Source organism: Lasioglossum baleicum, chromosome 15 (genome assembly GCF_051020765.1).
Source record: "Lasioglossum baleicum chromosome 15, iyLasBale1, whole genome shotgun sequence".
Classification (NCBI taxonomy): Eukaryota; Metazoa; Arthropoda; class Insecta; order Hymenoptera; family Halictidae; genus Lasioglossum; species Lasioglossum baleicum.
In genome coordinates, this window is record NC_134943.1 from 4,848,427 (window position 1) to 4,876,302 (window position 27,876).

General features: G+C 39.8%; 3 protein-coding genes across 4 annotated transcripts in view; all 3 read right to left on the minus strand.

Annotated features, from left to right (window-relative positions):
- Window positions 1–588: 588 nt before the first annotated feature.
- LOC143216546 (uncharacterized) lies at window positions 589–10,034 on the minus strand. Its single transcript, XM_076439697.1, has 12 exons — window positions 9,205–10,034; window positions 8,704–8,868; window positions 8,457–8,619; window positions 8,015–8,227; window positions 7,703–7,953; window positions 7,369–7,531; window positions 6,380–6,444; window positions 5,910–6,093; window positions 1,885–2,132; window positions 1,545–1,809; window positions 943–1,115; window positions 589–861 (listed from the first exon to the last, which is right to left on the minus strand). The coding sequence occupies exons 3-12, from the start codon at window positions 8,542–8,544 to the stop codon at window positions 685–687; spliced, it is 1,827 nt and encodes a 608-aa protein (XP_076295812.1). The 5' UTR covers window positions 8,545–8,619; window positions 8,704–8,868; window positions 9,205–10,034; the 3' UTR covers window positions 589–684.
- LOC143216278 (uncharacterized) lies at window positions 2,019–7,222 on the minus strand. The gene is made up of 4 exons (XM_076439179.1): window positions 5,482–7,222; window positions 5,059–5,280; window positions 4,687–5,000; window positions 2,019–3,858 (listed from the first exon to the last, which is right to left on the minus strand). The coding sequence occupies exons 1-4, from the start codon at window positions 5,620–5,622 to the stop codon at window positions 3,252–3,254; spliced, it is 1,284 nt and encodes a 427-aa protein (XP_076295294.1). The 5' UTR covers window positions 5,623–7,222; the 3' UTR covers window positions 2,019–3,251.
- Window positions 10,035–10,178: 144 nt separating the features above from the next.
- Rab3-gef (Rab3 GDP-GTP exchange factor) overlaps window positions 10,179–27,876 on the minus strand; it is a 34,999-nt gene continuing 17,301 nt past the window's right edge. Inside the window, exons 19-33 of one of the 2 annotated variants that reach the window (XM_076439159.1) lie at window positions 27,723–27,856; window positions 27,491–27,649; window positions 27,200–27,391; window positions 27,027–27,114; window positions 26,803–26,945; window positions 26,365–26,505; window positions 25,182–25,326; window positions 24,820–24,949; window positions 24,504–24,720; window positions 24,158–24,430; window positions 23,895–24,074; window positions 20,970–20,978; window positions 15,661–15,733; window positions 15,368–15,414; window positions 10,179–14,873 (exon numbers count right to left, since the gene is read on the minus strand). In XM_076439159.1, coding sequence (XP_076295274.1) covers window positions 14,367–14,873; window positions 15,368–15,414; window positions 15,661–15,733; window positions 20,970–20,978; window positions 23,895–24,074; window positions 24,158–24,430; window positions 24,504–24,720; window positions 24,820–24,949; window positions 25,182–25,326; window positions 26,365–26,505; window positions 26,803–26,945; window positions 27,027–27,114; window positions 27,200–27,391; window positions 27,491–27,649; window positions 27,723–27,856 — 2,438 coding nt within the window. In that variant the 3' untranslated portion in view covers window positions 10,179–14,366. The remainder of the gene's footprint in view (window positions 14,874–15,367; window positions 15,415–15,660; window positions 15,734–20,969; window positions 20,979–23,894; window positions 24,075–24,157; window positions 24,431–24,503; window positions 24,721–24,819; window positions 24,950–25,181; window positions 25,327–26,364; window positions 26,506–26,802; window positions 26,946–27,026; window positions 27,115–27,199; window positions 27,392–27,490; window positions 27,650–27,722; window positions 27,857–27,876) is intronic. The other variant, XM_076439160.1, reaches the window with a different exon arrangement.

Genomic DNA, 27,876 nt, shown 5'->3' on the forward strand with positions numbered 1-27,876 from the left:
AAGAATATGCTTCTACTGGTCATGGATACATAACTAATTGATAAAGTAAGAGTTTCGTAAGATTTGATCTTGTACCTTATATTGTTGATATTAATTCGAGTCTTCATTTGATGCTGTTTTTAAATAAATTTTATAAAGGCTTCGATTATTGTTTCAATATGTACATGTGAATAAAATGTCTTTGTTCTTCTGAAACCACTATTGTCTTTCGCGACAGGGTTCTGCAAATCATTCGATTCAAGATCATTAATCTTTTTGCAACTTGAATCTAATTATTTGGAAGACTCCACTCTAGTTTTCTCACTCCTAAATAGTCCAACAATTGATGACAATAAAAATTATACACGAATCCAGTATATAATTTTATTAGCCGTACGTTATCAGCCGGTATCACGAAAACACGACTTCGCTCTACCAGCATTATTATTAGATTACAGATTTTTATGCAAACTTCAATGTTCAAACATCATTTTGTAAAGCGAAGGTTTGTTTAACTAATCAGAAAAATCATAGCATAAAGATCTGCACTCTGATAGTTACATTATTGCAACAGGAATTAAGGTTGAATTTTGCAATATCTCAAGCAAGTATCGTGCAAGTTGTTTATTTGCAAATGTACAAAGTGTCGAATGACATAACGTTTTACGGTAACCGGGCGAGAAAAAGGAGTCCGTTCTTCAAATCTCACATCATTATTTCACGAAGGGGTGTGATGACCATATCTCTGATAAGCACGTTTTCTGGGGTCTGCATCGCGAAGAGGATGCAGTCGGCGACATCCTTGGGTTTCAAGGCCATCTGTGGATTCTCCTTCAGGAATTGGGCTGTCATGCTGTTCTCCATTAAGCCGGAAGAGATACACTGCAACAAGAGGGAAATGTTCTTTACTCATCAGGATCTGCAGCTAGGAATGTAGAGATTGCAATTAACTGGGAAGCTCACCATGACTTTGATGTTGGATTTGAGCTGTGCTAATTCAGTGCGGAGGCAGTCAGTCATCGTGGTCATCGCGATTTTGCTGGCAATGTAGGCTGGCGACCATGGCAGCTCGCAGGACATGAGCATCTTCCATGAGTAGACGTCGTTGATGTTTATGATCATACCGTTGTCCATTCCTGGAAACATAATGCTCAGTAATGCTTCACCGGGAAAGATACTTTACCCAGAAACTTAGAAAATTAAAAATCTTTGAGGATACCTATAAGTATGTATTACACAATTTCTTTGACTGCTCAAATTTTGTAACAGGGCTTTTTCATTTTCAAAGCATTGAATTTTTATTGTACTGTCTTTATAAATATATAAGTGTTGTGGAGTATGTGTTCAAATGAACATGTTTCATGTTTTAAGTATTTTGATACAAAAAAATATATATATATATAATGTAGTTCAAATACTAGTAAGTACAAAATCCCAATTCAGAGCAGCATCCTAATTTCATTGAAATAATTCTCAAAGAGGCATAGAAGTACTCCTTCAGTTAGCTTTAAATATATGTTTCACAATTTTCCCTTCTGAGGTGATCTAGTCATTAGAATACTCACCCTTCTTCCTCATCATCTTCAGGGCTTCCTTGGTCATGCACGTGAGTCCCAGGAGGTTCACGTCCAGAATCTTCTTCCAGTCCTCCATGTCACTGCTCTGCATTGTGATCTTCATGTTGATAGCAGCGTTGTTTATCAGGATGTCGAGAGATCCCAGGTTCTTCTCAATCCACTCCAAAACGCGGAGGATGTCGCTCTGGTTGGTGAGGTCGCATTGAAGAGGGTAGAGCTTGCCTGGCTTGCTCTTCAGCTCGTCAGCCAACAGCTATGAAAAAGAAAGGGAGTGTTTAACAAAAAGCTACGACGAAGAGAGCAAGGTATCGAGAAAGCTGAATGGTACCTTCATCTTGTCGACGGAGGGAGCAATGCCCACGACCTTCAGGCCCTTGCTGACCAGGCTCTCTACCAGGGATTTGCCGATACCGGAGCTGGCGCCGGTGATCAGGGCTACCTTTTCAGACCAGAATTTCTGTTCCATGGTTGTTGGAAGTATTTTGCTTTCTGTGCACAACAGCGAACAAACAGTGCAAACAATGCGAAGTCGATCTGCATTTTTCGGTGGGCCGTCGGCTCGTTTTATACCAAAGTGAAGTGTGGCCCAAGATTACCGAGGTCAGGGGCTAATCTTCCAGGAGAAGATATACTTCACCGACCTGACGTATACATCCGTCCCATCACGATACCCCCAAAATGATACTACTTTATTTACGAGGGTATAAATCATCTGCGTAGACGCATCTCGCTGAAGAAATTGATCGCAGATAGTCATATTTTGTTCTGCAATCTGTTGTCGCCTCTGGAGATGAAGTTGCAATCGTTCGGTGATTTTTTCTATTTTTTACTATAATGTAATAATGAAGATATTCATTGGTCATTCGGTACAGCTACACAAATGCGTACAGTTCCATTTTGGAAAACAATGAATTTTATAGTCATTGCACTATGTGACACCATTTATCTTTTTCCAATTAAATTTTTATTTGATTTTCATATTTTTAAATTAATAATTTATAAACATCAAAATAAATTAATAAAAATTGTAATGGAAATTCCAATGTTAATAGTCAATCAATGGATGATCTTAATTTCCTTTCTTCATACAGTAATTTTATTCTTCATATATTAATGGTTCTTCATCATCCTTGTACTTTACAATTTCATAAACGTTATAGGAATCATACATGTACAGGTAGTGTGTTTCTTTTTTATTGGAGTTCCGACATTGCAAATTTATTAACAGGGTATATATCTTCAGTAAGCAGTTTTATAGAAATCTGTATTAAATTCTTTATCATCTTTAATCTAGATGAGAAGGATGTTCAACGTCCACATTTAACTCGCTTCCATGAAAAGATATGCAAATAAATACAATTTAAGATACGAGGGTGTATTTACAGCTCATTATAGTTAACGATAAAAAGTGATACACCTATCTAAACTGCGTAACAATTTATGCATATTGCATCAGACGTTTACGTGTAAAGTTTTTCACATCCTGCAAGATATCACGGCTACCACGCTGAAATCTTTTACACTTCAACGTTAATTAATTTAAAAAAAAAGAGGCAGAAGATATTGTATATCAAAGAAACAGGAACGATTAATTCGTCTTTAATTATATGAACTGATCTGCAATAACCATCTTAATTTAAAGAACACATCTTTCATTCAAATGAAATTCTTGCAAAACACGTATAATAGAAATGATTACGAATATTGCATTAGAATTTTTAAAGATCGCGGGAGTTTCTTTTTCGGTGTGAATCGATCTATCGTCTCTTCGATTGGTCTGTCCCCGTAAAAAGATCGATACAGCCCCGTATCGTTGGGATCTCGAAGAAAAACAAGACCCTCGGCAGCAGTTTCGCAACATTTCGGATCTTTCTTTTTCGAAGACTGATTCATTTGCACAATGCCGCGAGTCTTGTTCAAAAGTGCATGCCCTCGTTGCGTCCCTAAATTATTCAACGCTAATTCGTCTTCGTTCAACATTTGAATTACTCGATCGGACAGATTAACCGCGTCTTTCGAACGGCGTCCTTTTATCGCATTTTCCGCATACTTGTTCAGTATATCGATTATCCGTTGCATCACGTCGATGTTTATCGCAGAATTGGATGATTGCGATTCTCGCGTCATCTTTCGGTACTTCAAGTACGACTCCAACGCCAAATCAAACTCCCCGCGTCTTAGGAAGCAGTCGCCGAGGAGCACGTGCGATTCTGGGGCGAAATTGGTTAATTTACTCTTGTAAATTACGTGTGCTGCAGCTTCCAGTTTGTCTTGCAGCATGTACTGCATCGCCTTCTCGTACCTGCGAACGATTCATCGATAGACAACGTACAGGTTTGTGGAAAAGTTGAATGGAAAGTATATAAGCTACCGCTGCGTCTTCTTTTACACAAGTTTTTATATGGTTCTTTTAATCTGTTCCATTCATTGGAGTGAAAACTTCTTTAGCAATCGCCATAGAAGTTTTCACTTCGGCCGTGCGGTCTTATGCGCACAGTATTGGTTTTATTTTTTTATATGGGTTTTAATATGTTCTATTCATTGCCATGTGGTTTTTAATACGTTTTTATATGGACATTAACTTTGATACGGTTTGCGACACGGTTTCTACTGTTTAAAGAGGGTCCAAGGCTGCGGATTTTGGGTATTTGTGGCAAATATGACTAGATCAAGGATAAATAGTAAAATTGTGTGTGTTCCCAGTAAGCGAAATCCTCGATTTTGGACAGATATCTGCGTCCGCAGAAGTATCGCTTTCTGCTGGCAGAAAGAGCGGGTAGATGTTTGGGCATATTTGGCAGATGGATGTCGCAATAAAATTGGTGCCACAGATGAGGTGCCTCATCTTGTGCCGGCACACCCTGCTAGCATAAAGGATACTGGTGCGCTGTCCACAAAATCGAGCAGATTCCGAGCATCCTAACTTCGAGCGCGTTCTGACAGCGTAATGCTCGCCATCTGCTGGCATCGTGCAATTGCAGGCTGTGCTCGATATCTACTCGAGGCAGGCCTGGCTGACTGGGTCATTAGAGTGAGAGTTAGTGCCAATTCTGATGGCTATCTTTGAATGGTAGTAAAGTAAGATTATTCGCATTATTTACATTAAGAAATCTTTAGATAGATTCCTTACTGTATCAAATACCACTGCTTGATCATCTCATTCCGGGTGTCGTGGACCGATAGCTTCCCCAGAATCGAGTACTTAACATCGGAAGTCGGATCTATCAGCTTCGAAAAATGTCGATTAACGCTCTGCAACCAAGCAGTTGCCTCCTCCAATCGGCCAGATAGTCGTAGAACGACTGCTTTTAACATAGTGAAACCAGGGTTCAACGGATTGGTATCTAGCGCCTTCTCTAAGGAGATCAACGCTTTATCATGGCAACCGTGCATGGACCATAGCACTGAGAATCCCATCAACGTGTGACCAGCTCTGTACACAACCTATACACAAATAAATTTATAAAAATGTATTCTCTTCTTTGCTGCAGGTGGTACAAACTTGCAATGATTCTTGAGCATGATCGTTGGCCTTATTCAACTCGATGGCTTTCAATAGCATGCGTCTAGCCATCCCCATGTCCTTCAAATAGATCTTGTAATCGGCATACAGAGTTAAAAGGTGGGACAATCGGTCGCCCTCAGACGTGTGTGCAAACTGGTACCAGTAACGTTGAAACAGTTCATACTTCTTAAGCGTACGCAGAACCTTTAGTAATTTATCCTGTTAATTAATTGTATCAATTTTATTTTACGAAATAATACTCGAAATTATATTCGTTTTTCCGCGCTCAGCGTTTTGTTACGGTTGAAATGGACTTCGTTTGACTCAGATTGAATTTATCGTATTCTAACACGATAAGCAAATGACGTTCGCAACGTATTAGTTGTGAATTTTTGCAGTATAAAAATGATAAGGATCCACCTGTACATTGATCGTGTCCTCTGATGGCAGTTTCAACTGGAAAACTTGCTCATAGTCACCCAAAGCCTCCTGCAGTCTCTTATGATTGTAATGCCAGTTTCCTCGTTCGGTATAGCAATCGACCAATTGATCATTGTACATATTCTTTGCCTTTTGGTCTGGTATCTTCGTGTCCAACTCTGTCCCCTGCCTTCCGGTTTCGAAACTGTGTATTGCTTTCGTGAATTTCCCTTAAACGGTACAACCACCTGTAGCTCCAAAGAACTATTGTCAGGATCACTAACATCGTGTATTAACCATTTGTTTAAAAAACTCCCGTATCATTCTACATAGTCAATTGAGGGTAGTAATCTAAGTCTATAAAATGCTGTGCAAAATTTCAAGTAAAGCGCATAATTCTTGAATACCTTGACGACGATATATCTCACCGTCCAGACCGTGAAAACCGTGGAACGTTGGGTGCAGAAACAGTCCTTTTTTAATCATTTTAATCAAATCTGGATGATCATCCCCGGTTTGGATGAGCTTCTGAGCTTGGTTGTACAAGCTTCTTATATTTCGCAATTCTTCGCTTTTTGTGAACGGCTTCTCTTTCATCCATAGTACTCTCAGCTGCATAATAGTTGATTTTTTGAAGTGGACTTTTCATTCTAATATTTTTCTACCCAATAATTGTTATATTACTTAAGGCTATATGATAATTGATAACTAGACTGCAGTATCACAGGTGCCTAGTTTAACTTTTAACTTTCCCTGCTATATTATCGCCAGCTTTCATAAGCTTGTAGGGCAATGTTTACTCAATCCTCTTACAATAAATGGTATAAAGAAAATTTGAGATTTTCATTGTTTATTTTAGATGTGCACTATTGAATGTAACAAGCATAGTGCAGCTCACTTTCATAGCTTCCCGATGAGGATCCTGATATCGTAGTTCCGGTGGCGCCAAGGCTTTCTTCTTCTCTGCCAAATCGAATATCTCCATTGCGTTTCGCGAGTTTTACGACCGAGATACGGTTTATTTTCGTCATAACAAGAATCAAACGGTAGGTTACATCACACGTGGTATCTCGGGGAAGATAGTGTTAATTACCGTATAGGTGAAACGAGGCAGAAACAACGATAAAGAGCGAACTTCGCTTCGTTAATTTACCTTCACCTATTTACAACATTTTGGAATTAAGAAACGTTATTTTTGAAATCGTGAAAAATTATGCGTCACCTCTGGAGTTTTTCCTGCAATAAATACAATTTACTGTAGATTACAGAAACCTTTATTGAAACAATTCAGCTACAGTGGAATTTTACTGTTGCAAGTAATTACAATTTTATAAGGCGCTTATCAATAATATTCAAATGTTATATATAATAACAGCAATAGTCTTATTCTATGTCTCATTACCCGTCAATTGAACGAAATAGTCCTGAGAGACCGCATGTATACGTATAAACGAAAGCAAAAATGTTAATTAGAAGAAAGCCGAAGTAATGGTCACATTGAGAAGTCGAACAAATTAAGTTTTCTTTAATATTGAAGGCAGCAAATGAAAAATTATAGTAACAAACTGAGACATGTGTTCATTTCTCACTGATTCCCAAAGATGTAAACTACATTGAATAAAACATTGGAAATCTAACGTGTATGGCGGATCTAAATTTGTAACAAACAATTACTAAAGAAAATTACGGCAGCTGGAGTGTTAAATGATACAGAGAGTACATCCACATCCACTAGTTCACTACCAGGATTCGCCAAGAGGACGCAGCACGATGTCCTGGACCTGAAAGTGGCATTGTGTATTCCTCCAGATTTTTACAAAACTAACAATTACGAGGATAGCATCCATGTCAGCAAGATATAACAAGGATCGTCTATTAATGAAGAACTTTTCTCAGTGCTTACGACAACGTTTGGACTACATGACAGAATGTAAACCGCTGCCGCAGCTACATCATCCGGATCTAACGTTGGAAACGACGCTAAAGCTTCTTCGGAGTACGTGCTGTAGGACATCATCAGCTCTGTGGCGACAAGTCCTGGACTTATACCCTGAAAAAGAAATATTCTCAATATATTATGTAACAAAATACACATATGTGGTCTCATAGTTTTAATAATAATCTGTAATTCTTTAAAGATAGAATAGACAAAATCTGCAGTCTACTAAATGCTGTTCAGAAGAGAGCAATAAGATATTAGGATGGAAAATTGAAACAGTACCGTGACTCGTATTCGGGTTCCAGTGAGCTCATGTCGCAGAGTCTGAGCCAGAGCAGCAATGGACCTCTTTGAGGCTGGATAAACAGAAAAACCGGGAATAAAAGGGACTCGTTCGGCAGCGAGGCTGTTCACATTTATCACGACACCCTCTTCGCCATCCTGTCGCATTATTCGAACAGCTTCTCGGGTGCAAACGCACAAGCCCAGCACGTTTACCTCGAAGACTTCACGCCAGTCCTCTAGGTTCCCATCTGAAACAGGCAAAATTTTAGAAAATAATTGTTCCAATAAACAGGATGAGAGTAGGTATACCTATCAACGAGGACTCTTTGGTAATCCCTGCGTTGTTCACCAACACGTTCACGGGCCCTAAATTCTCCTGCACCCACGCAAAAGCGGAAATGACGCTTTCCTCTTTGGAAACGTCGCATTCGACGGGATGAAGATTTCCAGGACAGTCTTCGAGGTTTTCTGCAAGCTCCTTCATCTTGTCGACCCTTCTTGCTAGCCCAGCTACCACCATTCCTTCAAGCAATTTCAATATTCGCTGATAATCGTTTAAAAATCACATTGTGTTGTGCGAGATCTAATGAAGCAATGGTTACGTTCCAAACTTTTGAAAAATTGTTTTAAGGGGGGTTTGAAGTTATATACGTAAGTAATATTGACGTGGCAAACTGGAATATAGAAATTATTATTTATTTGTGTCAATGGGCTGATACACTAATTTATTATTGGAAAATGAAGTTCTCACCATTTCGCACAAGCTGTTTGACAATAGCAGCCCCGATTCCGGAGCTGGCGCCAGTAACCACAGCCACTTTACCTGTCCAACGGTCCATCCCGACGATATCACGTCCAAATCGAAACTGTTCGACGAGATGGCGGTATTAAGGTCGCGCTTATAAGTCTAGAAACTGATAGGTAAAAACCCAGGATCAGTGAAAAATACATTAGACTGGTCTGACTGGAAATCCGACACCGTCGCGGTAAACCCATACCTAGCCTTCAGTTTGATACGTCCTCGACAATTAATGTTGTTTGCGAGATCCCTGACATCCTGTCTGCGATCTATTCCGATCTAGACTTTGTTCTGCTGTTTGCTGTTTCTATAATTACCTGTTTGTACGCTCTCCGTTTTACCTCGGACTTGCAAGTTGTAGAATCTAATAGAAACAGAGATCTTGCAAACTGGATGATCCGACAGGAGAATTTTTGGATAGTTCTTGAATATTGAATTTTTTTGGTAAATAATTCTATGGCAAATAATTCGCAAATATTGTTTAAATATTTATGAAAGCATTGACAAAGTTGCAGATGTAAATATCTCCTGCTAAAAAATTAAATGAATGACGTGTTGCACTTATAAAATAGTGTAGTTAGTAGATGATCGGAAAGTATTTTTGTGTTTCAATAGAAAAAATGATAAATGTAAATAATTTCATAGTTGATTCGCGATTGATAAAATTTAATTAGGATGGTTAAAGGTAAATTTGTCTTACGTTTTCGCTCAAAGACGTTTAATAGTACGCTCTCGATGCACTTCGTCGAGGAACTGCAACTGTACCGCGGTGCTCGATGCACCAGTCGACGTAGGACGCTAATTGAGAAGCCCTTGATGTATACGAATTACATTGTTTTCGTCTGCAGGTGACGAAGATTTTTATTAGTATCGACAATTGTTCGCAAATGTAAACTCTTCACTTACAACATAATGATCTGCAAGAACAATATTCTATCATCTCTAAAACAGCAGAAATGTCACACAATTATTGAGCTTTATTACTGTCTTATATAATTTAACTTTAACGCAGTAGGCGCAGATGATCAAGAAAAAAAACTGCAACTGCCTGTATTGTAGATTTATTAATAAAATTTCGATAAAGTGAAAAAAAATGTAAACACGGATTCAAGTAGAAGAAACGGTTGATAAAAAAGAAATATTGATAACAATTAACGTGCCACGTGGCTGCCAGTTTACTTCGTTTACAAACAAAGCACGGATGTGGTTCATTAATCAATAAAGATTGATGAGGACCTCGTCCGCGATTGCGAAATCAATTGTACCGTGCATCATGTGTCGTTGGCGGGCTCGTATGTAATTTCAGATCTTCTGTTGTGGATCAAATTCGTAATCTTAACGAAAAACAACATCGTATATTAACGAAAACAAAATGTTTCTTGTTGATCCAAGCCATTGGAACAGTTTGGAACATACTTGTTACATTAAAAAACAATTTTAATGTAATCAGTAGACTGCGGATCTTTATGAAAAATAAAATTTGTCCAATCAATTTTAGTAAGTGAAAAATTATACATATAACAACATCATTCAATTTTTTTTGTCTTTAGAGTTTTATATTTGACAGCAGACAAAAGAATAGGAAGATAAGCCTATGGTTAAAATCATGTAGATAATTATTTTTAAAAATTTGGATAAGTAGGATAAGTAGGGTAGGTATATGAACATCAGCAGTCAAATCTACAAGTATTTATTGGATATAAGGCGCCTACATTGCTGAGTACTATACACTTGAATGTATCAAGCCTGATCCAGTGGAACTCTAACAGTAGTCCGAGACACGGTCGTCTCGACGAAATGACAATGATTCGCTAAAACATTGTCCAAGCGCTAACAGGAACTGCTAATTAGTGGGCGGTAGGCATTGAGAGAGTCTCAGAAGTCAGAGGTATATCGGTGGAACTTCCAAATCGAGACGGAATCGACTTTTCCCTTGATTCTCATTAAAACAGCTGTCGTTTACTTATTCTTCTTTTCTTTCCTACTTCGTTTAGAAACAAGTCGATAACGTTTCCTACGTCGACGATTAATTAATCCTACGTCCCCTTAGAAGTCGTTCTTCTAACCATCTGTCGATTCGAATCGCGGAGCGAATATATTACAAACGGTATCTCTGTCTTCGTGGAACCAATTCGCAAAGTAATCCGTCAATCGAATGCTAACGAAAAACTCATTGTTCAATATCTCACTCGAAACCTTCCTCACTTTTCTTATTAACAAAATCGTTTGCTTGATCGGGGACGCGAAGATCATGCTTCGGGAATTTCTGTTATATAAATATAATTATTATTGAAAACTTATTTTTGTGTGTGCTAATAGTCCGAAGATATCATCATCACTATTCTTAATGTTTGAAGAACCAAAAAAATGTTATTTTTCAAGTGTTCAGAATTCTTTTGAGATGTGTTAAAATGATATTCAGGATCTCCGGAAGCGGTTTTCCGCGTCCGCCATCTTGGTAACCGATTTGAAAGAGCGGTAGAGGCTAAGAAAAAGAATATTGCTGTGATTTCTCTGACGGACGAGATATGTGATGATTTATTTTTCATTATTTTTGTTGTTGTTGTTGCAGGGTGAGGGAGGACACTTTGCAGATTTCATTGGATCACTCGGGATCTAGTACATGCGATTCGATTGTGAAGCCTCGTCGTCTTCAATCGTACACGCGCGACGGTCGAACTTAAGCGTAATTAGGAGTCTAATTCTTTACATCTAGGAAATTCGTGATCACAGACGAAAACTATTATAGAAGAAGCCGCGAGCTCTTCGAAGGGGAACTATAATACTTGTAGAAAATGCTTGTCGAGTACGCTGCTGATCGGAAAATCGGAAAATCGTTTGTTCATTTTAATTACTATTTACTAAATTGTTAACTAAACTGTTTCTCTACACTCATATAAATAAATTGTGAATTGTCTGTAGGCTTAGAAACTTTTCTAGAAAATTAACAATGCACAATGATAAATACTACAGTTTAAATAATAAAAAGCGAACGAATTTATAAAGCGATTTATGGTGTCCGAATATTTCTGAGCAACAGCGTGCACAAAATAATTAGCGTCGACTATCACAAGTTTGAGTCCATCTTTACCATTATAGTCTACGATCGCTACTTAAACGTAAAGTCTGTAATAAAAATTTAAACAGTCAACTAACCATGAAAATTAAATAATGAACGTTTAGTAAACATTGGTCTCCAACTTTTGATAGATGAGATGACAGATATGATATTTGAAAATGTCAAGAGAACGATGGTAATGGAGGTTCCAAAGCCTTCTGTGTATCTGTCAAATTTCCCGCCTTGTCTGAGAAACTGCGGTCCACTGCTCGGCGGGAAAAACGAAAATCGACGCTCTTGTACCGCACAATTACAAATGTACATCGACTTTTACAGTGTCCATACTAAGATATAGGCTCGCGATGGCCTCGTCACTCGGCACGACCGATTTTTTCCACTTATTTCTCGATACGTATAAAAACGTGACGTCAGCTTTCAATTAATACAACAAGTAAACTAGTCGAGTATAAAAAAAAACAAGAAATTTTTAGGACCTTCGAAATTTTCTTTCTCTTATGAAAATTAAGGAATGTAACGAATTTAAAATTTCGATTTGGATTATCGTAAATCAATCTCTCCGCGCGTTTACTTCAGATCATCAATTCCCGGCGACGGTAACCACGAAAAATGAAACTGACGGACAGACAGAGAGAGATAGATAGAGAGAGAGGTATCTATTGCATCGATCCTATTCAATATACACCAGCTATTTCATGCGACCGCATACGAAATTAAATAGCATTTTCATCTCCATCAAATTAGACGATCACAGTTACAGTCTGTTTCGATGTATTTTATACAAAATTGTTCCTCCGATTATGGTAATTAACTTTATTATTGTATCTCAGAATTGCTTTACGTGCTACTCATAGAAAACACTTCCAGACGAAATAGACTCGATCCTACGGCCTCTCGCTTCTTCCCGAGATTCGATCGAACCGTTTATTTTCCCATTCTTTCTCGTTTTTACGTTCCTCTCGTCCTTTTTCTCACTTTTTTCCAATGGGGTTTTGGATTACGGGGACATGGGAACACGGGGATCCTCTCGAAGAAAGCAAGTTCTCGGGGAAGTATACTTTTTGTAGAACTGGATAATAGTCACAACATCGTCTCTACACGTGCACACGACTGACATTATCAAAGAAAGAAACATCTCTAGAGAACGTACGCGGACGAATCCGGCTTTTCAGAAGATTTAAAACGCCTAGAGCTTTCTGTACGCGCGGTTCGGTTATTCATTTACTTTTTTATTCACCTCTATATATACCACTCGAAATCCGTTTCTTTTTCTAAATATACAATAGCCGCTGCTAGCGGCTGCAAGTATTTTTTTTTCGTCGTCTTGAACCGTTCATCGGTTACTCGTTTGCTTTTCATTGATTCTTGGTTTGTCTTCGATGTTCGATCGCGATCGTTTCGCATCTTTTATTCTCGTTTGTTTGCACACGTAACGACTCCCGCTTTGCAAATAATTACCGCGACTGTGTCGAATCGATTCCGCCAATTTTCCTGGTCACGTTTTTTCGTTTGCGTTTTGCTATGCAGGTTTCTCCGCCAATCTAGCCGAATTTCGCCGAATTTCTTTTAGAGTGGCGCGTGATTCGTTCATGAAACCGATTTGAGACGACGTTATCGTGAAAGATGAGCCTAAACGGTGGTACAATGTTTTTTCGTGGGAGACTTCGTGCTCCAGATAATCGGGTTCGAAAGTCTTCGAGCATTGGATTTTCTTCGACGAATGAGTCGAGAGAAAAAAAAATGATATCACACGTTCTTGGTTTATTTTTCATCGAAGTATCATTTCCTATCGGTTCTACGATTCTATAGGGTGTTCCAAGATTTTAGACCAAAGTGTAAGTCCACTGGGGAAGGAAACACGAAAGCAAAATGTTAAATGTGCTGGAGACAACAGAGTTAGTAATGTTATTGGAATGTTTAATAATTACGGTTTTGTTTTTTGTCTGTAGATTCTCTTTTTGAAATTCGTAGGTTAAATGGCTGATTCGGTCGAAAAATCCCGTGACACCCTATAGATCACGTGCCACCCTCTATTTCGATCTCTATGCTCGCCACAGGTCCCGTTTTCACGAATCTCAGCCCGCTTTCATTCAATGCCTTCTCGCGTAGAGGTCGAACAGTTCCTTTCCATACATAGAAGAGACTTAGAGCTGACTCTCTGGGATAGCGTGAGGATGATACTGGGCATAGTTTTTCACGAGCGATTCTGAGTTCCGCGAGATAGAAGATCTCGCGTTCACACTGAAGCTCCGGTTGGTGTCCGTTTTTTATGGTTCTTTGCGAACGCTCAAACGTTGGTTGTCCACAGACTCAAAAATTCGACATTATCTAATTAATTCACCTAACAAATTCTAAGCTTGTAGTACAATGTAAGTAACGCTAGTGGGAGGAGCTAAAAGGCATTAATGGGCGGGGTTAAACATTAGTGAGAGGATCTAGAGAATTTTTGTGGGAAGATCCAAGAGATAGAGGTGAAGTTAATCAATGTAAGGAGTCAATGAGATCTCGGAAACAGCGACGAAATGTCCAAACATGAGAACTTTTAAACATGAAAATTAAAAAAAATGAACTAAACGCCTGAGCGTTCACCACAACCGTTACGAATTTCTAAGTATCCGTTTACGATGAACAGACTAATCACACGTAAAACTAAACGGCCAATTCGGAGCTCCGGTTGGATCACGGGACATACAGTTTAGGAATGATACTTACACCCAGGGTAGGCAAGCGTAGGGGGCACACTTATTGTAATTATGCACAAATGGGAGCGAGTGTCGGCCTTTGTGTCAGTGTTGTTTTGGGTATGAGTCGAAGTGCGGTGTTTTCTGTTTCGGATGATTCGAAGCGACGTTGCTACCTGAGTTTGGATGCTGTTGATGTTGTTGATGCTGATGCTGCTGAGCTTGTGGTTGCTGACGTTGCTGATGCTGTTGTGGTTGGGGTTGCTGACGTTGTTGCTGGTACTGGGGACGTTGTTGAGGTTGTTGCGGATGTTGGTGTTGTGGTCTCTGTTGTGGATGCTGGCGTTGCTGTGATTGATGTTGTTGATGTTGTTGTTGATGCTGCTGGTGTTGTTGCTGTTGATGCTGTTGCTGTTGCTGTTGATGCTGTTGATGCTGTTGCTGTTGCTGTTGGTGTTGCTGTTGGTGTTGCTGTTGTTGCTGTTGAAGCTGTTGAATTTGCTGTTGCAGTTGCTGTTGGGGTTGCGATTGCTGGTTAGGATTCTTCCGTTGCTCCAACCCGGCGGCCAAGTAAGAGAACACACAGAGTACCGAGTAGCAGATTTGATCTGCCTGTAATACAGATTGCGATTAATGGTGTGTGAAATAATTTGTTTGAAACGAATTGTACAAATTTTATTTTAATCACGCCTATCCTAACTAGTATATCTTTAGATCGTTTTCTTTGTATTAGCGTGTAGGTGATAATATTCGGGGGAAGATAGAGTGCAGTAATAAATGAACGAAGAACAAAACTTACTGTCCAACGTGAAACAGAACAAAATCATAATTAAAGCTTCATGCATTGTCGGTCTCGGCTTGAGGGTCTTCGACTTGAACCTCAGGCGAGAGTTCAGATAGCGCATAGTTAATGGAGAATACCCTGTGCATGCAGAGGCACAATTCGTTGGCCTGTTACAGAGTGTTCGATCATTATAATCATTAACTGAATCGACAGAAATTTTCATGAACTATCCAGTAGAACGTAAACAAAAAAAAAAAAGAATTTATATGTATTATGGATAGATCAAGAAACTTTAGACTCTGATAGATTGAAGTGTGCTTACCATCTGAGACTTATATTTACGTTGAATTACTTGTCTAGTTTTAGGATCTGGAACGTAAGAAAATTAGATTAACAAACCGGAAGCTTGTCACCAGAGAAATAAAATCCTGGTTGCAGTTAACAGTAATCAAACATACACCACCACTCAAAAAATGATTTTATTGTCGAAAAGTATTTGAATTACAAATAAAATGATCTCATTAGCCACGGTTTGTAATATTTGGATCGCAAGGAAAATATATTTGAGCGATAGTGTACGTTTATGAGAATGAAGAGAGAGGTCGGGTTACTCACTGAATTCTTCCAATACAAAGATCCCATCCTTCTGAGCAAAGCACTTGCGGATATGATCGAATCTTACAAAAAACTGCAAATAATACGATCGTTAGGCATTAGTGTGGCTCGGCAATGAAGCAGTCTCGGTGATCTACTCGTACATGCACACTTCGTGAGATTGTTCGCTAGATTGGCCGTTTATGCCCCGGAGAAAAAATGTGAGACACGTGTGTGCGATGCCTCGTTAACAACATCATCGAAAAAACAGGCGTGTACAGATTCGAAATTCTAAATTGCTATAATACCGATCGACGGTGGGATCAGGCTCTGAACCTCCGAGATCTCACTTACTATCGTATCGGTTAATACGCGTCACAGTGCACCTGATTCAAAAGCAAAAATCTTACGAAGAAATCCCTTTGTTCTCCCGTAAACATTATCGCAACTTTCACGGTCAATTTAATATAAAAAAAAAAAGAAAGAGGGGGCTCTAGAGAGATTTAGAGAGATTTCTTTTTCAGGTATACCGAAGTTCATTGTCACCTATCGTTCTAATTATTCAATGAACATTGGTATTTTTCTCGTCGGCAGTTTTTCAGTTTCAGTTTCTTCTGGCACGATCATTAACATTTAAAAAAGCTATACACACATAGCTATCGTTAGTGTTCTTTGGTGTACTGCTCTTGTGGAAGCACGCTGTAGGTTCTAAAGGTAATGCTACGTATCCGCGAAAAAAGTGTTTATCTAAATCTTGTGCTTCTGTTTAGAGGAAAGTTCATATTTGTTTATTGCTTTTAGATATGTCCACAGTGAAACTTTCCAGTGGATACGTAGCATTAGTGTTCGATGATTTACCGATTTTGATTTTCCAACCGGAATTTGGTTAATGAATTTTCTGGTGCAATATTTATCGGAGTTCATTTGTCTGTTGTTAACTATTTAATCAGGGGATTTTTACTCCCCTTTTCCTCGTTTATGTATCTACTCCTTCGGATAAGAATTCTTAGACTTGATTGCCCATTATCTCCGACAGTATTAATTAAAGAAATTAGTCACGTCGGTTCTTTCAATTTTGCTATCGTGTTCGTTCTAAAAGTATTGAAAATTAAGAGACATTATTTTGAATTGTTGTTAGTTACATCATCTTATTGTTAGTATTTAAATATCATGTTGATTAGATAAAATGTTCGAAGAATGCACCAGGAGACTTATTAAACAATTTCCGGAAGGCAAAATGTTAAAAACCATGCGAAGCTGGTGGCAATGTTCACGTACACGGAAATCAGAAATCGCTTCTACACAGAGTCCCTTTTTTTAAGTAAAGCTGTTTTGTCTCATCATTACAAAAGACATAATGTGGAACACTTTAAAATAGAATGAAGGTTCAGTGACTTAAAACGAGCTTCAAGTCGTCATATTCCAAATTTCAAGAATTCTAGATTCATGAAAATCCAAAGTTTCATTCATTTTAGTTTCAAATAGTAGAATAGACTACAATACAGTTTAGGGAAGCGTTAATTAATTTTTCGCGATGCATTTCCGGTTCGCGTGCACGCGAATGCACCGTCGACGAGTCATGCACGGCGGTGAACGGGCGCGTTAAGCGTTCAAGAGAAATGCATATAGCTGTTGTCCGGCATGCAGTGCGTTATCACCGACAATCAAAAACTCAAGTCATCCATCGAGCTGCAGCACTGATTAAAGCAGCAACAAGCGGTCGCAAGACAGATGCGTCTGGGCTGGCTGGTTAATCGCGTCGCACTACGTTTTTCTCTCCTCCTGTTGCAAATACTGGGCAGAGAGAGACCGTTTAACACGCATATGCATGTGTCATCGTCACAATAACTATATTATACATATACATATATACACATATCACTATACATATATATGTATATATATGTTATGTACACGTGCCGGTCAGTAACGAAAAAGCGAATTACAGAGTTCTGGAGAATAAAACAACGGCTTGTCATTTACGGTTCGGAAGCGAGAGTATACACATCGCAGGCGGCGGCCAGTCAACAAATCGCAGCGAATTAATAAAGTTAATTAGCGGCAGGCAGGCAACTCTGGAGATGGCCTAAACTCATCGAAATGTGAAATGTCATCGATTGCTCAGCGTCGGTCAACGAATTTGCTATAAAATAACATATGTGCAACTCTAGTTCGTCCCGTCAACAGACCAGGGACCAACAAATCGAATTCGACAAAAAAATAATATATATATATATATATATTACAATTAAACGAACAACTTCGGCCGGAAACTTCAGCTTCCCGTCCGCCATCTTAGATGCGCAAAAAGTGATCCAAAGGCTCTTAAATGATAGCCGAGCCTTTTGTGCTCCCGCGTGATCGCTCCGGAAGTAAACACAAACTCGAAACATCGTGTGCAGCAGTGTCATGCTATAGAACAGAGTTTTTCGAAACGCCATGCTCGTTACTTCGCGAAAAAGATATTTACATTGCATTTTATCACCAATGGTTAAATCCTCAATCCCAATTGCTTCTATATAATTAAAATTAATCAGCAAAATCTACGCGCTTCTAACGCTCTTATTTCGATTACATTACTTCCTCTTGTACGTTAGAGAAATTCAATTTTTCTATTTTTTATGTTCATTGATTTTTATGCAAGAGTCAATAGAAGCCTTAGAATAGCTTCTTGTATTCTACGCTTTACAAGAAAATTTATTGTGCACGTTCAATGTATGCTCATGTATAATCATCCACGACTCCTTTCGTAGCAAGTAGAAACGGCCAGTAACAGTCAGACGCGGAAGCCATATATTCAATGGCGTGCTCACGAGCGTTTCGAAAAGCACTGCTATAGAAGAGTATAGAAAAGGGTTTTGTCGGCCCTCTCTCGAGTCGGTGTCCACGTTCTGATAGTAGTTCCATTCATAAAGTCAGACATCACTATATAGCACGAAACCATTGCTCTACTACATAACTGGCACTGTGAAGGGCGGTCTTGTAGATGGGTTTGCAAAAGCGGGCGACTTTCTTCTATTATACATATATATCGAGATCTACTCGTTCATGCAGTGCATTCAAATTCCCTTTGGATACGTACAGAGAGCCACTGAGTCGATCGTAGCCCCTATTTCATTGACTCGAATCGATCTACAAGAAATTATCTTCATTTCTCTTTTACTAAACATCCCCTTTCCATTTCAAATAAATTCAGCAAACCAACAAGGATTACAAAACAAATATTTATTTGTTAAAAAGCATCGTTCGATGGCAACAATTAGGGAACCACGATCGACTCCGTGACTCATTGTACAGAAACATTCATCTCTATCGTCGTTCTCGGCGAGAAGAGTTTTACGGACATATACAAGCTCCGATGAAATTTTCTTTGTACGGAATACCGATTGCCAATCGATAGTCTGCGTGAATACTCGTTGCTGGTTAACGTCACCCGGTTTTGCGCGACAAACGAATGTTTAGAGTCTTTCCGGCGATCAATTTCACCTTGTCGTGGCCACGAGTCTTCTCCGGGCTTGTTATGGTTCCTGGAGGACGGATACGAAAGGCGTTTCCAAAATCCATTAAAAAGAGGAACACTCTACGAACAAAACTGCTAAAGCACTCCTTTCTTACAATACTCCCTTCCCGAGAAAATTAACTTCGAATATCAGCCACATGTACGCGCGAAGAAAATGGCGACTGGGCAGCAGCCATTATTCTAAAGTTCCTCCACCTCGAGACTTCAAAGACGTTTTTCTCCAAAACGAAAGATTCTATGAAAATACTTTATTCCACATTTTCTACTAATCTCAAGTGAAGGAATCGTTCCCTTTCATTTCTTTCACCAAATTCGTCAATTATTTGTTTATCGAGAATTTAATTCGAGTGTTTCAAGTATTACAAGCGTTACATCAGATGCGATAATGAAGTTGTTCTAAAGCACAGATTGCATTTTCTACTTTCAAGAGGTTTCCTTAATGAAATGCTTCATGTATCGAATCAGTGGTCATTATTTAACGAGCGGTAACTTTCATTTCACCATCGTAATCTATCGTGCGAGGTCAGCAAACGCGACCCCCGCAATAAATCGTGTCGTCGCGCTTCAAGTTTATAGATAAGCGTTTAATTCGGTCTCACAATTAATTCCGTTTCAATTAGACGATTAACGATACGTTCGATTCGAGAAGCGCCTTTCAACGATAATTCCGTCGTTTGATTTTGCTTCTCGCCGCCTCCAGTACCATTGAAGAGAGACATCGGTGATCGATGTATATAGAATATAGATCGTAGTGATCTAGAGACTCCATCGAAAGAAGCCCGCGACGAAGGAACGGGTCGTGTACGGGTCGAATAGACAGTGTTCTCGATGACAGTGGCTATGGTAAAAGGATGTATTATATATATATGTATATATATATATAATATGTGTATATATATAGATATGTATATAGAGTTGCATTGAGTGCACCGAAACATTGCTCTACAAGTTGCACTAAACACTACTTAACAAATATAGTCTGATCTAAAGTGGACAGTATATATCTTTTGGGGCCGTTTGTGACGTAAAGAATGCAGCAGACACTGTTCCGCGTATTATATTGATCGCTGGTAATAATAATACCTTTGTCAGCTTCGACGATGTGTTATATATGTCATATATAGGGAACATACAGGTGCGCGTGTATATATATATAAAATGTCTACAGTCACTCCCCTTTCCGTTCGTTTTGTCTTCCCCGTTCTTTTTTTTTATATATATATACGTGTCACAACTAACACCGATCGATGGTAGGAAAACAGTAAGGTAGACAGAGCAGATCAGTTAATTTAAATGCACTGTTAAGAGTGTAGTATATAGTTAGATATATATATGGTACGTGTACACTGGGTGGGCGATTTGAAACGCATCTCGGCCGGATTCGGTCGGGTTGAACGCGTGTTCCTCGAGAAAAAAGATTCCGAAACGTGATGCATGATAGGAGAATCAAATAATTGAATCGAAGGGAAATGAGAACAGTTTCGAGAGCAGTATGGTTTTGAACAGGACCCGCCGCGCGTCTTACTACGGTCTAATCGACACGGGCGACCCGTTCAAAAGAATACTATATATTATTTCCGTTTTTTTTTTCTTCAGTCGTCGTCGAACCCGCACGAACCTCCTTAATTGTTCGCGATTATGCGTTCCGAACGCGCCACCCGGTACATGCGCACGCACGTGGTTTAATATAAGTACGGCTAAAAGTAATGGTGAAATAAAGAAGCATTTCCGGAACACGGCCAACATTGATTATATTAATTAATATACTGAGTTCATAATATAACAAACAATGATTGAATTTGATTAGTACCTCGAAATCCTGTTTGCCCGGCCACAAGGGGGCAATGCCGACGGACAGGACAAGAAAACAGAAAACAGAAAAACAGAAAATTAAATCTCTGCCAACTGGATTGGAGATCCGGGTGAGAATGAATGAATAAAAATAGAGTTAGTCAGTGATTGGTAGGCCGGGGGCGTCTCGAGTACGATGGATGATCACACAGCTAGATTACCTATCGGTCATGGCCAATTAAAAAGGTGTAGCAAAGATTTCATTGTTCAAGGACCATCTCAAAAGTTCCCCAAGCTGAGAAAAGTCTATCGAACAGATATACTTATACATCGGTGGTCACCCCGCACTCCCCATATTTGTTATTGTTTAATCACGTTCTTTTGTCTCTTTTCGTTGTTGTTCCATTATTCGCGAGAACGAATAGACTTTCCTCGCGTGTATGACCACGACAAACAAGAAATCAACGAAGGGAACAAAAACAGAGGAGGAAGAAGAAGAAGATGTCGGTTTCAGACTCGTAGAGATAAAAGTAGAATGGCATCCAACATTCAATATACAAATTATAATAGATAGAGTATATATATATATATATAGTAGAGAGAGATAGAGAGTGTGTGAGAGAGAGAGAGAAAGAGAGATATATATATATGTATATATAGATAGAAGAGATAATAATATCACTCAAGTCTGTTCTCCCTAAGTTCCTTTGTCACCTCTATGTATGAGTCGTATTATAATAATGGTCGAGTATTTATGTGGAATGATCATAATATACAGATAATAAAAGAGACTGCAGCTGCACATCGAGCTCCATGCAAGAAAAACACTGATTAACGCTTCAACAAAATGTTACCCAACGAAATGACCGATGATATATATACATATACGTATGATATTACGTATGATATACATATATATATGTATATATGCGGATTAGAAAGGTACATATATACATAATCTGTTTCATGTATGTATGTAACAGTGGTTCCTCGTGTAGGCACGCGAGAATACAATTACCACATGGTTCAATTAGTTTAAATGCTCAGAGACGAGTATGTGTTTATATATATATACATTAATATTTTTATATATATATATAAACACACACAAATATATATACATATATAGATATATATGTATAAAATCCAGCGAGGTAGATAGAAATATAAAACCAGCGTGTCGGGGGCCTCTCGTCCTACATGAATCATGTTTTCGGGTGTGAGACGTGTTTCTGGGTTTATCGAGTGAACTGGGGCCTTGTGGGAGAAGCCAGGGCCAAGGCATCCCGAGATGTTCTATCAATGCTATCGCTCCCAAATTGGCAATTAACCCAATGTTTATCTTCAATTTCACGTCAGTGTCAACTCTAAAACTTTTGAAGCGTTAACTTTATCAAATTTTAGACTTTCCTTAATTTAAAAAAATGATTAACTGTCCTAAAAATAATCTAATTTAACATATTTATCTTATTTCTAGCTTTTAAAGACTTTCAAAATTAGTAGATTTATCAAGTTCCGTTTTCTATGCGGTTTTACGGGCTCCGTAGAGCAGTGGGCGGAGCCAAGCACGCCCATATCTCCTGCCCTTGCATCCCAAAGGCCCCGATTCCGCCCAACGGAGCGGTTCCAAGTAAAAATATGTGTCTGTTGGATAGAAAACAGTGCGTTTTATAAGGTAAATGTAAGTTTTTGGTTTGTCGTTTCTCAATGGCTGCCGATCGTTCCTCCTTCGGTTCTCCGTGTGTGTGAACGTGTATTGTGGGACGGGCCTGAAATCATTCGGACCCCGTCGAAAATCACGAGGTCCCGAGACACGGCGGCCTGGCTTAAATCGCGCGTGATCTCGTCGATCATCCTGTCGTCATCGTAACACCTCGCAAAAACTCAATACACAAGAAGAGTAGACTGGTAATAAAAGATACGTATACAGAGAGAGACAGAGAGACAAATTAAGCAGATCGTGGTGGCTAGCGAATGGGAAATAATATTGAGTGGTCCTTGCATCAATGCAATAACGAGAAAGGGAAACAGAACACAGAGAGAAAGATATAGATATAGAGATATATAATAGAGTGAGAGGCAGAGAGGGAGAGAGAGAGAAAGAGATGAGAGAGAAAGAGACAGAAAAAGGAAGAGTGAGAGTATAGATAGAGAGGGTACATATTCAATAGTCGAAAGTATATGAGCGGTTCAAGGGGGTAGTTGGACAGAGCGGCGGATGTACTCCATTGATTGTTCGCCACGGCTCGATCTTTCATAGCTTCTTAATTAAAAATCATTAAATTGCTCGAGAATCAAATCTGGATGTTACAATCATCAACTTCAGATATTCTGAAATAAGAATACAATATGGTCGGATATAAAAAATTTTTTTAAACGCGACTGATATGCTCGAAAGTAAATTCTGAATGTTACAATTATCAAATAAAGAAAACAATTATAATTAAAACACGATCGGGCCGAGGCGAACGGTCCCCGGCAACAAGAACCCCCAAAAAATCGTCAACCGAGCGAACGTCCGCTACAGAATCGTGTTCGATCGCTGAAATAAACTCATCGGTTATACTGCATCCTGAATCGGTTAAAGATGGTCGCATCGCCATTCGAAAAAATAAAGAGGTAGATACACATCGTATGATAAAAAAAGAGGCGGGGTTATCAGCCCAAGTTCGATCCAGGGGTAAACGTTGGGGGTTGATACTCGAACACAAGGGTGGGGGCAAAAAGGGGGGTTGTTCATTGGATGCGTTTCCAACGTTATACACGAGCAACTTGAACGACGTTCGACAGAATCGAGAGAAGAGAAGATGCAGCGGGAACTCTGCGGTATCGTTAAGGTTCTGCAAATTCTCATTCTGGTTGCATCGTTGATCAATATTTGGGGGGCCGGAGAAAGGGGGGTTTCGGGGGGGGGGGGAGGGGGACTTTTAGGTGCGAGTCATACCTTGCTATTTGCGAAGAGGAGACCCACGCCCTCCATGCAAACCTGAAGAAGCCCGCCCTCGCCGGTGCGCATATCTTGAACTGGGAATTCGCCACCTAGCTCGACACCGGAATTCGCACCTCGTCCTCGGGCTGCTGCCTTCTCCATTGCATCTTTTATGCAGTAGTAGAGCTCCTTACACTGGAAAATTCGCGATTGGTTGCGCCAGCGAGCGTTAAATATTCTGGATTATTTGTTGGAATTCGGTGAATTGCTCGAAGTACCTTTTTAGTGTAATACTTATGCAACTGCGTTTGCCCGCCATTTCGCCGCCAAAGGCACAATACTTTGTTCTTCGGACTGTATGTCATATTGACGAGACGCTCGTACCACCATCGTTCAACGATCACACCGTTGACGGATCTTAATACAAGACCGTCGTGACGGACCTCGAGGAAACGAAGATCACCTTCCGCATCGACACCAGCATGCACTGTGAACGACTGTCGGTGCATTTGTCGTGATGTTAGTGGCTTCAAGTCTATGTCGTTTCCATACTGAAACAAGCAATGCGTTCACGTTAAAAATGGCAAAAATATTTGAGTTCGCGAAGAATTCGATATCGCTTACCAGATTTTGTATTTGATCGAGGAGCTGATTCAGCTCCTGACTGTAGATCAGACCGATGTGGCTTTTCCCGAGCAATCTTCTAACTTTGCGTTTGAGTTCGTTCTTCTCGACGTTCAACATCACTAGTATTGCAGTCAGATTGTGCAACAAAGTGCACAGCAGTCTATCTTCGTCGTGCTCCAGTCGTTTCTTCTCGGTTTCGCTTAAACCTTTATACCTGAAGTATCATATTGCGATTGGGATGTTGAGTTGAAATTATTTTTGTAATAAAATTAATCCTTCGTCAGTGTGGTTATTAATCAATAATAATAGCTACCTTTCCATCATTTCACCTGGACCTTGATCCATGCCCATCATGTCCCTCTCTTGGGAGACTGCATCCAGGAATGCATCCTCCCAAAATTGCATCTGGTCCCAAAGTGTTGATCTCTCCTTTCCCAGCAGTCCTACGAAACATTCATTAGGTTTACAATTAATTATAACTAAACCTCGGATCGTTACGCGAAATAGAGATCTTTTTATTATGTAAAATTACACCCACCGATTTTTGCCATAAACGCATAAAATCCGCAGTCTAATTAGAACTGATTATTTATAGGAATGATATACAGGCAATGCATTACAGACAGTATTACCTGAGCTTGTAGAATGAATTATTTATTGCTTGGACAAACATACCTTCAAACAAGTATGTTCTAGCAGCTTCGGGACTCGGTGCATTGGTGGTTGGTACCAAACTTCCGCCATGATACCGGAAACCAGTGCTCAATGACGATTTGCTCGACCAAACGCTTGCAGTTCGTTGCTTCGCCTGTCGCGGGAACTGAAACGATAGTGTCCCATAAAAAAGGAAAACAATCTCCCATCTCCTTATCTCTTCCCATAGTAAATACCCATAATTCTGGTTCATCCCCTTCTAGCGATTAAAACTAAATTTCTAAGAAGCCCGATCGATTTCCTCTATATGTATGATCAAAGCAATCTTCTTGCAAGCTTAATTAATTTAACCACGCTATGATCACGATGCTTATTCTGACTTGGTTTCAAGGGAGCCTCGGGTTGGCTGGAAACTAACAATCTAATTGAGAGTGACTGGATTTTAATGTGTCTTACCCTGTCTTGGGGGCGAATGCCATACTAATTAACCCATCAAGACCAATTTTATAGAATTAGTATCATGCTATAGAGTGCCAGCTGCAAAATCGATGTAAATGTGTCGATCTTCAAGAGACAATTAGCTGAACATTCGCATCAACAAGGGAAGAGACATCAAGTGTGGTCGCTAGTGTTACACAAGCTTTGATCTCGCGTGCGCAAACGTTATAGTTCGGTGATCGGTAGCAGAACATGCTTGTAGGTACTGGTCAAGCCAGGTGTTCGTTCTCAATCCTTCCTCTTCATACTCTGATATCGTTCTTCTGATAATATTCATATTTCTTGAACCTCGAAGAGAAGCCCTTCAAGTATCCTCAAAATCGTCGCTAGTCTAAGGTGATCTAATAGCTACTAGAACTGACGAGGGAACCTCACGAACTGTAAAATTTCCTTTTCCCTTGCAAACTTCACAGCTAACCCAGACCTGGAACTATCTGTTACCGAATTTTAATCACAATTTCGAATTTTACACAAATACATCAATTTATTGGTTGGTTGCGCCCGGGGAGTACGAGAATAGAAAATTTAGATTTCTCCAGAAGTCCCCGAAAGTTTATCAAGGAAAAATAATTATTCTAGTCGACGAGGTTCCCTCGCAAGATATCGTGGGGTTGATCAGGGTCGACTCTAGATAGTTCTAACAGCTAGGCGGTACTCTAGTGTAAAAAGGAAAAAAGTAGTAGAACGGAGTCAGTTGATCATTTACATTGCCTTGCTCGACTTCGCTATCAGAGACAGTGCTTCGGAAAGAAGCTTGGTGAGCTTGCCGAAAAGCAGGATTAGTGATAATGCTACCTCCGTCTGTGGACAAAGCTTCGCTGCTTCCTGTTCCACCTCCCCGCCCACTCTAAAAACACATGACGCTGCTATGTAGCACACAGTTCCTCTGTTTCAACTTCTTTCGCGTGAGATGTCGTGCAACATTTCTTTCGAAAATATTTACGCGCGAGACGCGAAATTCTATCGTTTGCTTCCCCCGTGGTAGATGGTACATATTTTTAAATAAATTTGTTGGAACCTCGCTAATTTCCCATTTCAGTAATCGAAGCCTGACGCTGATCGAACCAACACCGTGATTAACAAAGTGAGACACGTGTGACACTGTTTGTGGTAGCAGGTGTAGGCAAAGGTAGCTTGGGTTTACCTCGGATTCGAACGATGTCAACCTGCTCAGGAACTTGCCCTTCTTCGTGAACATGTCCAGAAACATGTCCGTCGTTGATTGACTACCTTCCGATGCGGGGGAGGTATGGCCGTGTGGCATTTCAAGGTGCACTTGAGGCGCATCTGTGATGGTAAAATCGTAATAAATTGTCTGTCTGAATCGCAAGATCAATTGATTCCACTAATTATGAACCGAACACAAACCTGATTTCTTTCGTTCTTCGGTGGCTTCTGGCTGACTAGGTGATTGCGGTGACTTCAGGTTCTCCCTGCTACCAAATGGACTAGATGCCTGAAAAGGCAGATTGAGAATGTCGTTTACTGTCTACACAATCGAGTTACTAAGCTCGATACATTCTTTCACGGGATGTACTTACTTGTGACATTAGAGAACTGTCGAAACCACCTTCCGAGAGATCTTTGCTCCAGTAATGTGTGTGCGCGATCTCCATTAGCTGGAAGACCGAGGCCATTCCACCGAGTCCGAAATTATTATAAGTGTGTCCAAGACCGTGAGCCACTGCTTGAAGGCACTTCAGCATTCCCTTATAAACTGGCTTCGAAACGCACTTTTAAAATAAACATGAATATGTTATCTTTCATGTCTCACTTGATTTATCCAAGTCAATTTTAGGGGTGAAAGTTGTTTAATAAATGGGTGAACTCACCACGTCGTCGATGTGATCGTCAGGACTGATCTTCCTATTGAGACCCTTGTTCAACTTACTGACCACCAGATCTCTGTAGCTCTCATCCTCCATCAGTTTCTTCAACCTGTTCAACTTCAGCCAACCGACACCTTCGCCTGTTAACACCTGGGTCACCACCTGATAAAAATCGTACATGTAGTTAGAAGTATTCCAAGTACGTTGGAATAGTCAGTAACAAAATGGGACATACATCGGTGAGGAAGGCTTGATTGTCGCTATTTGTACTAGACCGTTCCGCGTTTTGCTGCCTCTGAATGTCCTCGGCGGTAGGCTTGTTCGTCGAATGCTTGATCAGCGACGAACGCTCGGCTAATCCCGTTTTACCTGTCCCAGTAATACACAAT

What these genes read in the sequence shown, in the direction of transcription:
- LOC143216546 (XM_076439697.1), bottom strand. Translation starts at nt 8,544, where the DNA reads ATGGACCGTTGGACAGGTAAAGTGGCTGTGGTTACTGGCGCCAGCTCC. An exon ending in CTCATCGGGAAGCTATGAAA is followed by an intron (nt 6,094 to 6,379) that starts GTGAGCTGCACT and finishes ACTATTATGCAG; the next exon opens with CTGAGAGTACTATGGATGAA. An exon ending in CCTCCGTCGACAAGATGAAG is followed by an intron (nt 1,810 to 1,884) that starts GTACCATTCAGC and finishes TCTTTTTCATAG; the next exon opens with CTGTTGGCTGACGAGCTGAA.
- LOC143216278 (XM_076439179.1), bottom strand. Translation starts at nt 5,622, where the DNA reads ATGTACAATGATCAATTGGTCGATTGCTATACCGAACGAGGAAACTGG. An exon ending in AGGACACGATCAATGTACAG is followed by an intron (nt 5,281 to 5,481) that starts GTGGATCCTTAT and finishes ATTAATTAACAG; the next exon opens with GATAAATTACTAAAGGTTCT. An exon ending in AAGCAGTGGTATTTGATACA is followed by an intron (nt 3,859 to 4,686) that starts GTAAGGAATCTA and finishes AATCGTTCGCAG; the next exon opens with GTACGAGAAGGCGATGCAGT.